The sequence below is a fragment of the Pristis pectinata genome, chromosome 23, assembly GCF_009764475.1.
Source record: "Pristis pectinata isolate sPriPec2 chromosome 23, sPriPec2.1.pri, whole genome shotgun sequence".
In the NCBI taxonomy this organism is placed as follows: Eukaryota; Metazoa; Chordata; class Chondrichthyes; order Rhinopristiformes; family Pristidae; genus Pristis; species Pristis pectinata.
The window spans coordinates 24494800-24508649 of record NC_067427.1 but is presented as its reverse complement, the minus strand read 5'-3'; the positions used below and the strand labels follow the sequence as shown (position 1 = coordinate 24508649).

The 13850-nt window shown below is 41.3% G+C and overlaps 1 protein-coding gene across 1 annotated transcript in view; it reads left to right on the top strand.

The window, feature by feature from the left end:
• Window positions 1-13850, top strand: part of brinp1 (bone morphogenetic protein/retinoic acid inducible neural-specific 1) — a 286924-nt gene that overhangs the window by 192433 nt on the left and 80641 nt on the right. Inside the window, exon 4 of the mRNA XM_052037091.1 lies at window positions 9500-9690. Within this exon, the coding sequence (XP_051893051.1) occupies window positions 9500-9690 (191 nt within the window). The remainder of the gene's footprint in view (window positions 1-9499; window positions 9691-13850) is intronic.

Here is a 13850-nt window from a genome sequence, read left to right as displayed (position 1 = left end):
GGACTGAAGGGCCTATTACCATGCTGTATCCTGCTATGATTCTCTGTCTCTTAGCTCCATGCGGGTGAATGGGGTCATGTTACATGTTCCCACCATAGCTGGTGTAATGCAGAACGACCTGATGCAATGTGCATCTGGACTCAATGGACTGAACAGTGACCCATCAGAGGCCCTTTATGGAACTGCCAGCAAAAAATATGTACAACTCAGGCCATTGGATTTGTCATTGGTATAAGCTGATTGAAATCTCCCCTCTCTTGTGTCAGAAGAGTGGCAAATGCATTCATTTCAATTCAACTTAGTTCAATGTATGAATTGGTTCGGGGATACTCTGTGAAATTAAAAGTAGTAAACAAGAAGGAGAAAGATTGCATTCAATTCAGACCAATGTAACCTAAATTAGAGTGAGTTCCCACTCCAAACAAACTGACACTTAAAGCTGTTGTAAATAGTAAGAAAGGTACTGACAGTATGATGCCAAGGTAAGGAAGACCTTGTCAAAATGTATTGATCTTGTTTCTTGAAACCAATAGTTAGGATTGAAGTGAATCCATGACAAAATCCTGTTTAAAAATTTTGAAGGAAATAAGGTGAGAGGATAAATTTGTGCATCACCAAGGCTGTACAGATTTCCTTATGGAGCACAGACACTGGAAACAAAAGTGGAAGAGCATAGCACATGCGACTACATGAGAAGTAACATATAGCTGCACACCTTTTACTTGGAAACTGACTGTACGCAACACAAGAATACAAGGAAATAGGAACAGGAGTAGCCCATCAGGCCCTTCAAGCCTGCCCATCCATTTAATATGATCATAGCAGACCTATGACGGCCTCAACTCCTGTTCTGTGCCACTTCTCCATACCCTTCCCTTCCTTGATTTATCAAATATTTATCCACCTCCACTAAATACTTCTAATGATCCAGCTTCCACCACCTGATGGGGCAAGGAATTCTAGGCATTTATCAGCCTCTGCGAGGAGAAATTTCTCTGTACCTCAGGTTTAAATGACCAGCCCTTTACCTTATAATCATATCCCCTTGTTTGAAACTCTCCCACTGGTGAAAACATCTCAACATCTACCCTGTCAATCCCCCTAAGGATCTTGTATGCTTGAATAAGGTTACCTCTCATTCTTTAAACTCTTAAGGAATCCAGGCCCAAACTATTTCATCTCTCTTGGTAGAACAACCCTCTCATCCCAGCAATTAGCCTGGTCAGTCTCCTTTGTACTGCCTCCAATGTTACTATATCTATTTTTTGGTAAGGGGACCAAAACTGTATGCAGTCTTCCAGGTGAGGCCTCACCAACAAACCTGCACAATTGCAACAAAACCTTCCTATTTTTAAACTCCGACCCCCTTGCAATGAAGGCCAAAATGACATTTATCTTCTTGTATGACATGCCTGCCATCTTTTTATGATTCATGGACTAGAATTAATCCCTCTGTACTTCTCTCATTTTCAGTCTCTCTCCATTTAGAAAATTATCCGCCTTTTGATTTCTCTTACCGAAGTGCATGGTCTCTTACTTCCCCGCATTAAACACCATTTGCCAGTGTTGCCCACTCACTCAATCTATATCCCATTGCAGAATCACAATATCGTCATCACAATATGCCTTTACACCTATTTTTGTATCATCGGCAAACTTAGAAACCTTACACACTGTTCCTTCATCCAGGTCATTAACGTAATTAGTGAAGGATTGCAGGCCAAGAACTGATCCTTGTGGTACTCCACTCCTCCTCCCAGTTTGAAAGGGATCCATTTATTCTAACTCTGTTTTCTATACTGGCCACTTTTCAGTCCATTCTAACACACTTCCTCCACTACCATGGGCTTTCAATTCATGCATCAGTCTTTTTGCGGCACCTTGTTAAATGCCTTTTGGAATTCTAAATGCACCAGATCTACAGGTACCCCTCTATCAACTCTCCCTGTTACATCCTCAAAGAATTTAGGTAAATTTGTCAAATATGATTTACGTTTCAAAAAAATCATCTTGACCAGGTTTAATTATATTCATCTTCCCTAAATAATTAGCTACTTCCTCTTTGTTTATTGACTCTTGTATCATGTCAATAATAGCTGTTAAACGTATCTGACTTATAGTTCCCTTCCTCCACCTTTCTCGTTTTTTGAAAAAGGGAGTCACATTGGATGTTTTCCAGTCTCTGATACCCTCCCAGAGTTTAGCCAGTTATGAAAAATTTCAACCAATGAATCCACAATCTCTGCAGCCACTTCCTTTAAAACCCTAGTGTGCTCGCCTTTGGGTCATCATTACTTGTCTGCCTCCAGCCCCTGAGTTTCTCCAATACTTTATCCCTTGTAATTGGGATGTTTTGTAAGTTATAAGATGTTCTCTCAGATTAGCCTGTCTGATATCTTTGGGATATTAGCAGTGTCTTCAATGGCGAAGACTGATGAAAAAATCTGTTCGATGTATCTGCCGTTTCTTTGTTTGCTGTTATTAATTCACCAGCCGTGTTCTCTAGAGACCCCACTTTTGCTGCCTTCTTCCTATTCATTTATCCGCAGAAACTTTTACTGTTTGTTTATATAATACATGCAATTTTTTTTCTAAAAGTTCACATTTTAAATGTTCACATTCTCATTTTCTCCCTTCTTATCAGCTTTTCAGTTTTCTGCTTCTGGATCTTAAAATCTTCCCAGTCCTCTGGTCTAGTGACAGCCCTTGCCACTTTGCATACTCTACTATTCAATTTAACTTTATCGTTTACCTCCTTTATTAACCATGCCTATTTCTTGCGGAATCTCTCTTTTTGATAAATTCTTCCTGAGGATTTTCGACCAGCTGTTTCAATATCTGCCACTGTTCATCGACTTACCTGTCTCTCAGATTGTTTGCCCATTCCATCTAAGACAACTCCTCCCTCATGCCATCGTAATTGCTGTTATTTAAATTGAACACACTGCTAATGGTCTTTTGGGATTCATCCTCAAACTGTATTTGGAATTCTATCATATTGTGGTCACTATAACATCCCTTATTAATCCTTCCCCACTACATAAGACCAAACAGCCCCTTCCTCAGTAGGGTCTACAAAGTACCGTGCAGAACTTAGGTCAAATTTTGTTCGAGGTGTGGGTTTTGATTACCTAAGGAATTGCAGAATTGGTGCAGGATATCGAAGGAGTCTGCATTGTTGACCTTAACCTACCTTCATATTAGCCGTTGAAGAAACGGACCATATCTCCTCTTGTTGATACTCACACAGCATTTCCATCCATTGTGACTGTGTTAATTAGTCATATTGCGATGAGTAAATGATCTGTTTAACTAGTATCAGTTGAAACATATTGGTTGGGATGTTGGTCTTAAATCTCATATCCTGCCTGGGTAGCTTACAATCCAGTGATATGAACATTGAATTTTCCGATTTGAGGAAACACACGCCTCTGCTGCTCGCCTCTCCAACCAGTTTTCTTCTCCCTTTGTTCATCTCTTCCATCCCCTCCCCATCTGCTTCCACCTACCACTGACCAGCATCTATCCCACCCCTCTTCGTACTGCTATAGAACGGCAATCTTTCCTGTTACCTCTCAGCATGGTCTCAACCCGAAATGTTGACTTACACGATTTGCCTCGGCAGATGCTGCCTGACCCATTGAGTTCTTCCAGCATTTTGTTTTGCTGTTCCAGATTCCAGCGTCTGCCGTCTCTTTTGTCGTCTTATGTCATCTGCTTTTCTTCAAGACATTGTTGTGAAATTTTCTTTGTCCACCTGAGATCGCAGAAGGTGCCACAATGTAACATAACCAATTATTGATCTCCCACAACTTGTCTTCTATTCGCTGTTGTCTGTGTATATTAGGTCCATTAGTAGTGTCTTGAATTTAAATAACAGCAACTATAATGGTATGAGGGAGGAGTTGTCAAAGGTGGATTGGGTAAACAACCTGAGAGACAGGTCAGTAGATGAACAGTGGCAGATATTCAAACAGCTGGTCTGTAACTTCGTATATACATATACAAGCCTAGAGATGTCTATGTACGCAGATAGAGATGAGAGAGGGAAGCCTTATGCCTTTTGACCATCCGATATAAAAGTGACTTGGAGGCAGATGAATTATTGCCCCAACATACGTAAACTACCACTGTGTAACATATCTGAGGTCTGATGTGAAGCCAGCATGCACAGGTTATATTTGCTGATTCCAGGCTTTAATGTTGTCATCAGGACAACATCTGAAGAGTTACCTGGGCATTTGCTAACCTTGATATAGAAAAATACCAGCATAAACCACACTGGATACAAGCTCAGAACAGAGTCACTGGAGGTGGTCTAATGCCTTCTGGAAGCGATCTGACACCCCTTTGTAACATCAGATTGTTCTGTTTTTTGAACTCTTTGATGATCTCTGCTTGAAACTACTGCATCCAGCACAAAAGACAATTGTGTTAATGTTCTCTACCACAAGGACTAAAACGATGGACACTTGCATCCACCAAACCAGATACAAACATCGTGGGTGAACACAGCTCCACTTCAGCTTGCACTTGAGGTGATATGCTGCCAATGACAGTAAGTGTGATGCTGGAAAAGTAGCAATAACAAATTGTCTGGGGAGGTTTGCTTTGCCTAAATCACCCATTGGACCAAGGATGTTTTGGGTCAGAAGTCCTCAGCCAATTTTATGAAAAATTATATAATATGAGTTGTAACATGGAAGTGTGTAATCTAAACCTATTCCTGTCAGGTGGGTAAGCCTTAATTTACCCCCTTTCATTTGAATAGTTGTATATCCTGGATGAAGAAAACTATAAGAATGTGAATGGAAGTTACGCTATCCTTTTGCAATACTCCAACAGTCAGTGTATAGTTTATTTCCATAAACTTCAAATGAACCAAACATTACACAGGAGCCAACTGAGAAAAAAAGATAGCATATCAGTAATTAATGGTAATAAAGTGTAATTGTCCTTAAAAAAAAATGAGTTGGTCGAAGCAATTACTGCAGGTCAAATGGGGCCAATATAATTTTCATATTGATTTCAGCAAGTGTCAAAAGCAATACATAAAAGGAAGGATTACTGCATTTTGAAGATTAGCTTTACTCCGAATGAAGAGCTTTAATGCACATTGATATTGGGCTGCAGGGGAAATATTGGGATGAATGGACATGAAAGTGTTCCCTGTTGCATCAAAGCAGAATGAATCTAATCAAATGAATGTGATGTCTCATAGTGTTTCCATGCATGGTTTTAAACTTATACTCAATCTAAATACACAATGGGACACACCAATGTCCTTTCACTGTTGGGCATGGGCTTAAAATATGAAACATGTCAGTGGAATCAGATTGAATCTCTGTACTAGCCACAAGACATCAAGTAAAATGAAATCTCATTGCAGTTCTTTGCAGCCACTAATCTTTGGTACAAAGCAGGCCTAATGGTTTAACATTGAATTGGTAATCTCACTCTGATGCCTCTCTGAAAGTACTGCTAATGGCAATGTACAGTTGAGATCATTAAATATCGATGTTTTGTGATCATCAGAATTAGTCATTGTTGGAGCTTTGAGTTTAATTTTTCTTTTGCCTTATCTTTGCTTAATCTGCATTTGTTGAATGAAATTTAGTCTCTGCCATTTATTTGTTCCATTCTGATTGGGAGGTACTGAAGTTTATATACCATTAAGGGACTTAAAGCACATTTTCGTGCTGTTCATGATCATTAAGTATGATAAATAAGCTTTACTCAGCTATAATATCTTACCAAATCCTGACCCCTTTCTTTCCATCTCTCCCATGCACACTTACACTCTCATACACACATTTGTAACTGGCCCTTCTCAGCACATACGCATACACATGCATACACTTTCATTTATACACCCACATGAAATTAGTCTACTGTTGATTATAAAAAAGATAGAAAAATCATCAGATTAGTTGGAGAGTCTCTGAGCTGAAAGAATAGCTTTTAGTATTGGCAATCAGCTTCTTCCTCACCAACATTTTGTGAACACGCATATACGTTTTGAATGCTATCACGGAGGGGATATGATATGTTTCTGTATATATATCTCGGGGGACACAGTGGCACAGCTAGTAGTGCTGTTGACTCACAACTCCAATGACCCAGGTTCAATCCTGACCTCAGTGCTGTCTATGTGGAGTTTGCGCATTCTCCCTGTGACCACATGGATTCTCTCGGTGCTCTGGTTTCCTCTCACATCCCAAGGATGTGCTGATTGGCAGGTTAATTGGCCACGGTAGATTTCCAGTAGTGTAGGTGAGTGGTAGAATCTGGGGAGAGTTGACAGAAATGTAAGGAGAACAGTCCGCAGAGAAAAATGAGTGGGGAATGGGACTGCTTGATGAGCCGGCATGGACTTGATGGACCAATTGGTTTCTTCCTGTGTCTTGGGAAATATGGAATATGGATACATAGGGCTGCCAATGATCTGTCAATAATTACATTTCTTGTTAATTAATTTTGTGTCCTTGGATGAAGGTAAGCTGTGATCTAACTGGACAATGTAAAAAGGTCAGGCAGCTAAATGGCCTTCTGTTTCTACGTACCTGAAAACTATATAAATGTGAAATCAAGCATTGTTTTCTCACAAAACCCTGCTTTGTCTTGAAAAGGCAAAAACCTGATGAATATTCAAATATTCAAGCGTTTTGAAATTGGACATTTTGAGTGTTGTCTCTGTTTCATTTAGACAGTGGGCAATCACCCATTTTTAAGTTTCCATCAACTGATTTGTTCTTTCTTTTGCTGGAGATAGAGGCACTGTCACTCCTGAGCACAGCTACAAGGCTCTTCATGAGGTTAGTTGTTGATGGGCTGTTTGGCACTTGGGGCATCACAATTTAGCTATTTCCCATTCTCATCTGAACCTCCATTCAGTGTAAAGTAGCACTGGCTATAATGACTAACCTGTGATAATATCAGGCTAATCGCTTGTCTGTGTTCCCAGGTTAACCTGGAGGAGATTGGTTGGAAAATCAGCATGAATTAAACAACACCTCCCTGGTTGCTATGGCTACCTGGTTTCTGGCCAATTACCTGCTGAGCTGACATTAGCTTCTGAACTTTTATTTTTTTCAACTAAAGCATTTTCTCTTTTATTTCCACCTTTACATTAGTAAAAATGTCCTTTTAGCTTTCTGATTTAGGTGTGTGGTAGATGGTATTTTAGATGAATTCAGCCCAGTGATAGCAGAAGGAGATGTTGTTGGGTGCAGTTGTCATTGTAATGGGGTTACGAGTTTGGTGTGAATCATTGATCAAAATGCTGTAGAATCTCCGAGCACAGAGAAAGACCTTTCATCCCTTCATACTTATGCCAGCTCAATCACTTGGGTTGCATCTGGAGTCGTGCAAATGCTAAACCGAGTGAGGGTGGCAGATATCCTTCCCGGAAAGACATTCAGATAGGTTTCAGAACAATTCAGTAGTTTCTTGTTCACCATTGCTGATAATAGCTCATGATTCCAGAATTATTTGAGAGCTTTTAAAGTTCTCAGCTCCTGCGGTGGGATTCAAACCTAAGTCTCTCCAACAATAGTCCTGTCTTCTGGATTCTAGACCACCAATGACCACCATGCTCATTGCCTGTCCTACATTTAATTAGCTAATGATATTTCAAAGAAAATAATTGACCAACCTGGCAATAAAGCTACCTGCATATCTCCACCAATTAAGGACAACATTTCACCCGTTGATTAAAGATTTTTGCAATGTTTTTCACATCAAGTTCTCAGTGGATGTGGACGTCCAGTATCCACAGCTAATTGCTAACTTCTGATCCAGTACACAAAGTCATGCTTTTGATGTCTTTGAAGTGTGACTTTCAGGAATGCTGCATCAGAACAGTAGAATATGTGGCTGTAACTGTGGTTCCACATTGGGGTAAATGCATCTGTCCATGAAAGCACCAGTAGAAATGACTATCGTGCAGTCCTTGTGGAGACCCAGTCCCAGCTTATACCCAGGACACCCTCCATCATTTTGTGTGGCTCTGCAAATATGCTAAATGAAATAGATTTGGAACAGATCTGGCCACTCAGAACCGGGCATCTGTGAGGTATTGTAGCCCATCAGCAACAGCAGAATTTTACACTGCAACAATGTGTAACCTCATGGCTCCAAGAGCATCTAACCAATTGTCCTTGACGTTCAATGGCACCACTATCACCAAGGCCCCCACTGTCAATGGAGGGTCTCCATTGACTAGAAACTCAACTGGATTAGCACATAAATACCATGGCCACAAGAGCAGGTCCTAGGTTGGGTATCCTGTGGTGAGTAACTCACCTCCTGACATCCCAAAGTCTTTTCACCAACCACAAGGCAGGGGTCATGTGCATGGTAGAATACATGGCAAGTGGATAGTATTCCACTCTCAAGAAACCCGACACCATCCAGAACAAAGCCCGCAACTTGATTGGCACTGTGCAACTACGCTGAGCCTTCATTCCCACCAACATCAGCACATAGTGCAATGTGGTTGTTCACCTGAGCTATTTTGATAACACCTCCTGAACCACAACCTCTACCATCAAGTGCAAGGGCAGCAGATGCATGAGAACACCGCTGCCAGTAGCTTCCCATCGGGTCACACATCCTAACGTTGAACTATATAGCGTGTCCTTCGTCATCGCTGGATTTAAATCCTGGAACTCCTCCCACAACAGCACTCTGGGATCACCTTCACCAGAATGACAGCGTGGTTCGAGAGGCTGCTTGAAGGGCAATCGGGGATAGGCAATAAATGCCAGCCTTGCCACCAATCCCAGATTCTGAAAACTGATTTAAAAAGAGGCTTGGATTTTATGGTTGTAATCATGACAACATCCACAGCATTGGTATTGTGAGATGGACAGCTGTTTTTGCAGTCGGCAGTCGTGTAACTAAGTGTGGACATTCAGAAGTCTGTGACACCCAGATCCTCAATAGGTTGCACTGTTGGAGTTCTTATGGAAATCTTTTTGAAATCACTGAATAGATTTTACCATATTACAAATCATTCTTGCAGTCAACACTAACATTGTTCCGCCTTGCTCAATAGATTTTCAACAACTTGTTAATCCAGAATGAATACTGTCCACCTTGGAAAACGCAATTTTCCGAAATTCCCTCGGTCAGAAGATTTCATTGCTAAAACAAACCAAAATTAATTGCTAACTTGATTCTTAAAAGTTAAATTTTGACATGCTAACATTTATAAGTTCTGATCAATATTTACCTCTATGCAAAAACATTTCTAATGCTAGGATTTTAACTTCCTAGTTTGATATCTGAGAAATCTTCAATATGTTCAGCCTGTTAATGAAGTAATTGTTACAAAATGTTCATGATCCTGACATCAGAATGAAATGAGTAGCTCATCATGAGCAGCTTTCTTCAAAGGTCTGGCGAGAGGGTCATGTTTTCACCCCTCACCGCAAGGGAAAAAACAGGTGTTTTATTTGCTGGTGTTGCTTAGACTGTTCTGATGTTGTCATTGCAGAGAGTTTGCACGTTGGAAGGTGAGAAATACTGCGGTCGAGAGGAGGGACCTAATCCGGAATCCTATCCCACTGATGCCTGAATTCCAAAGAAGCATTCGCTTGCTTGGAAGGAGGCCCTCAACCCAGCAAGTGATTGACACCATCATCCGGAAGTACGGAACACATGTCCTGTCATCGGCAATCCTTGGAGGTAAGCTGATGCAGCTACTTACAGCTCGTTTTGAATGTTCTTTTGTGAAGGAGCAGTGTAGCCTGGAAGTTAAATCAACTAGAGATGTCTGCTTCAGCCCCATGCAATTGTAAATGCTGTTACCACAGAGCAAAACGCAATGAAGTTCATTTCCAAGTTGCTTTGCACCAGTCTAGAACTTCGACCGGCCACCCCCTGACCTGTGACACACTTGCACATCTGTCACTATTTGCACCTCAACTACACATCAAAACACTTCATTCCCAATGCCACAGGAAGAACAAAGCCAACATAGTTCAGTGCTCTTGGAAGACAAAGCCTTTGTAACATAGCATCAGACTGGGAGCCCACTGAGGAAATTCTCACACTGAACTCGTATCCTTTGAGACACCTTAACAGCACAGAACTGAGCACTGTGGCCCAATGAGACTCCAAACCCCTCATCACCCACCAATCTCCCCAAAATATATGATCTCCCAACTGTCTGATTAGCTCAATGGGTCCCTGAAAGCCTTCTGATCCAATGAGACACCAAACCACTCAGCACCCACCTATGTTCCCCAACTGTTTGATCTCCTGACCATCTGATTAGCCCAGGCCCCCAATCCAGAGGGCCTATGAGGCCAGTGATGGAACTCCTGAAACTCAAAAAGCCCTTCTAGTTGTTTACCTGATTGCTAACCCGATCCCAGGCATTGATTGTGCCTTTGACCACTAGCCCTCTTCGTAAAGACTCTGTCGGCTGAGGGAGCAATGTTATTTTCTGGGATAAAAAATGAAAACTATAAACTTGAGCTTGTGGACTGGGACAGTGAATTGTCACCCACCTGTGGCTAGGGCAGATTTTGACTTTCCTTTTATCAATACTGAGTCAAAATCCTGGTACTCCTTGCATAACCCATTCTGTGAGAACACATTTGCTTCACAGAGCGCAGTGGTTGAGAAAGGCAACCTAATGAATCATTTACAAGGGAGCTGGAGATGGGCAATAAATCCTGGGCTTGCTACTGACACATAACCCAAAAATTAATTAAAAGTAATTTTTCTGGCTGGAGCTGGCATTGTATTCTATTAATATAATGGATTTTCTTTCTGAATATATTACTTGAATTTTAAAAATGTAATCATTTTTATTTGGGTAATTGCTTCCACAGGGGTTAATGGGTCTTGTTGGTTTATTAGATTTACTCTGTCCTTGTGATTTGGTTTCTTAAGCGAGCTTTGCAGTTTAATAATCACATCCAGCACTTCTTATAACATATGCAGGGTATAATGAATGAACCTTTCTAAGTTCACAATAAAAGTATTTAATTTGCGAGGGAAACTTGCAGCCAGAAGAGGAGAGGATGAAAAGCAATCAAGTACAAACCTGAAGCAGGAAAGGGACAGGAGAGGAAGGGGAGCAAGATTTTCTGAAGGGGTGAATGTAGCCAAAAAGCAGGCAGAGCTGCACCTCAGAAATAAGTAAAATAAATCAGCAACCGTGTCAGGAGTGGCATGGACAGAGGGAGACACTGAATCAACAACTCTCAATACACTCTACGTACAGCTGGAGTCCTGGTAAGTTCATCATTATCTTCATTTAAGATCGTCCTTCGATTGCTGGAAAAAACAAAGGCAATTTCTCTCGACAATGTGACAGAGACATCTTATTGATGAAATAGGATCAGTGACAGCAGGTAAATAATGAAAAAGCAGTGGTAGTCAAGTAAAGTGGATGTGCTGACAGGAATATTTTACCCTTCTGTATGTGTAGGAAGAAATAAATTTTGATTCATAGTTCACTAGGCTTCAAGAACAACTTCAATGAAGCCAGAAGATCTTTGTTGAATTTAGTACAGTGAGTAGTTAAGCAGACTGGTGGTGTAGCAGTCTTCATCCACACTCCTTAAGCAATTCTTCAGTAATGTGACGAGGTATTGATTTGTTATTTCCTAACAATTCAGACTGGTGAATCCCCTGTGATCACCCCTGATTGCTTTGTGTTAAGATCCAAAACGCTGTATCTTGAGTTTGAGACCAAAGGGATAGAGGTGTGTAAAGGCATGAATATAGTTCGTTGGTTATGCTGACTGCCAAACATTTGTTTCCACTGACTTCGGTGCAAGCTACATATTTGGAGCTGGGTACTCCTGGTGTCCTATGCACTGATGCTAATTCTGCTCTGGCGATAAATGGCAAATTTATTCCCCAGTATGTTGAAGTGTAAATCTGTGTAATTAGCAGTGTGACACATTGCAAGGTGAGATACAGTCATCCACACTTTAAAGGACCTTTGAGCACAGTATTTTGATATGAACAACCAAGGTTTTGGAAGAATGTTGCACCAGGATCGACTTTTGAGAAAAATATTAATAATAACAAAGAATAACATTTTAATTTTGGGGATTCTATTTTTCTTTTGTCCTTGACTTAAATCCCAATGGTCAGAACTAATTTTCAGAGAACTGCCTTCTCTTTCCAGAGGTACATAGACTAACGCAGGTTCTGACATTAAAAGGCCCCAAACAGCTTTCAGAACTGAAAGCTGACACCACATGGGGGATATATCCTGGGGGCAGGACACATTTTGAATGTTTCCATCGAGCAGTTACAGAGCACATTCAACTTGTGGGCTTTTGCTTCACTTCAAACCTTCTCACAGTTTCATGTTATTAGCTGTCCAAGCTGAAACAGGTTTGGGCAGTTGAGCATGATTATGAAAAGCTCAAATATACTGCCCAGAACTGCTCATTATTCTGCAGTAATCATCAATCTCAAGCAAACAGAATAAGGATGAATGATGCAGGCTGGTAAGGAATGGAACTGAATTCTCCATTTCTACGGCACAGGGGTTCAGCAGTTAGTGCTGCTGCTGCACTACTCCAGGGACCCTGGTTCAATCCCGACCTCGGGTGCCATCTGTGTTGAGTTTAAATGTTCTCGTCATGCTCGTGGTTTTCCTATGGATGCTCCTGTTTCCTCTCACATCTGAAAGATGTGCTGGTAGGGTACTTGGCCACTGTAAATTGCTGCTTCATGTTGGTTAATGACAAAAGAATCAAAAGGGAAAGTTGATGAGCACGTGAGGGAGAATTAAGTTGCAGGTCTACAGGTGAACAAGGGGGAATGGTACTGATGGGTTTGCTCTGTTGGGAACCAGTGTGGATATTGTGGGCTGAATGGCCTCATTCTGTGTCATTACAAGATCAGGTTGTCACTCTAAGCTAAACATGTTCCTATCTGATACTTTGGAGGAACAAAATCTTGGAAAATGCTGCATTTCTTGGTACTGGTGCTCTCCTTTGCTTCACAGACACTAAGTATTAGGGATATAGCCAAAAATGTGGATACATTAAGATCAGATGAGATGCTAGAATTATAAAGTCTCAAACCCATCACAAACCATCTCATGCAGGCATGTTTTTTTTCTGATTGTGTTCTTTCTTGTTTAAATTGTGTTTAATTTATGCTTGTATTGTGAATGCTGCATGTACAATGCTATGTGCCTGTGATGCTGCTGCAAGTAAGTGTTTCATAGCACCTGTGCATACATGTACTTGTGCTTATGACAATGAACTGGACTTTGACTTTGGTCCCAGGCAGCAGGTTGGTCCTTTGAATAGTGTAATGAAGTTGTGCACCTTATATTTAGCCAATTTCCCAGGTTTAACAGGTTTCCTCGTGTGTGGAGATCTTCCTCTCTGCTTGTCAATGGGACACCCACCTCAATTCATTAAAAACCCTTCACAGTTGGAGTCCTGAGATCACTGATTGGACTCTGACCAAATTGCCAACCACCCTGCTCTACTTGCAAGATGACACCCACTCCTGATATCAAGCCCAACAGAAAATGGGCCATGCTCAAGGACCAGGTGCTCCACAATCACAGCCCCAGGAACGCCCATTAACTCAACTGCAGGTTCCCTATTGTCAACTAGTGAGGGCCTCCTCGGGCATTATCCCAACCCAGCAGGAAAACTAGTTGAAATAAAACATTCTGTGGGGTAGAGACACGCTGTGCCTGGGAAAAAAACAGATGTTTGGGATTCCCTGAGCAATATTCCTCTTCCCCTCTATCATACTCACAAAATCCACTCAGGCAGATATCAGGGCCACAGCGTCCGACGGCACAGGAGGATGTTTTGCTGAATTTGCCAGCCCTCTGATCAGCCCTCTTC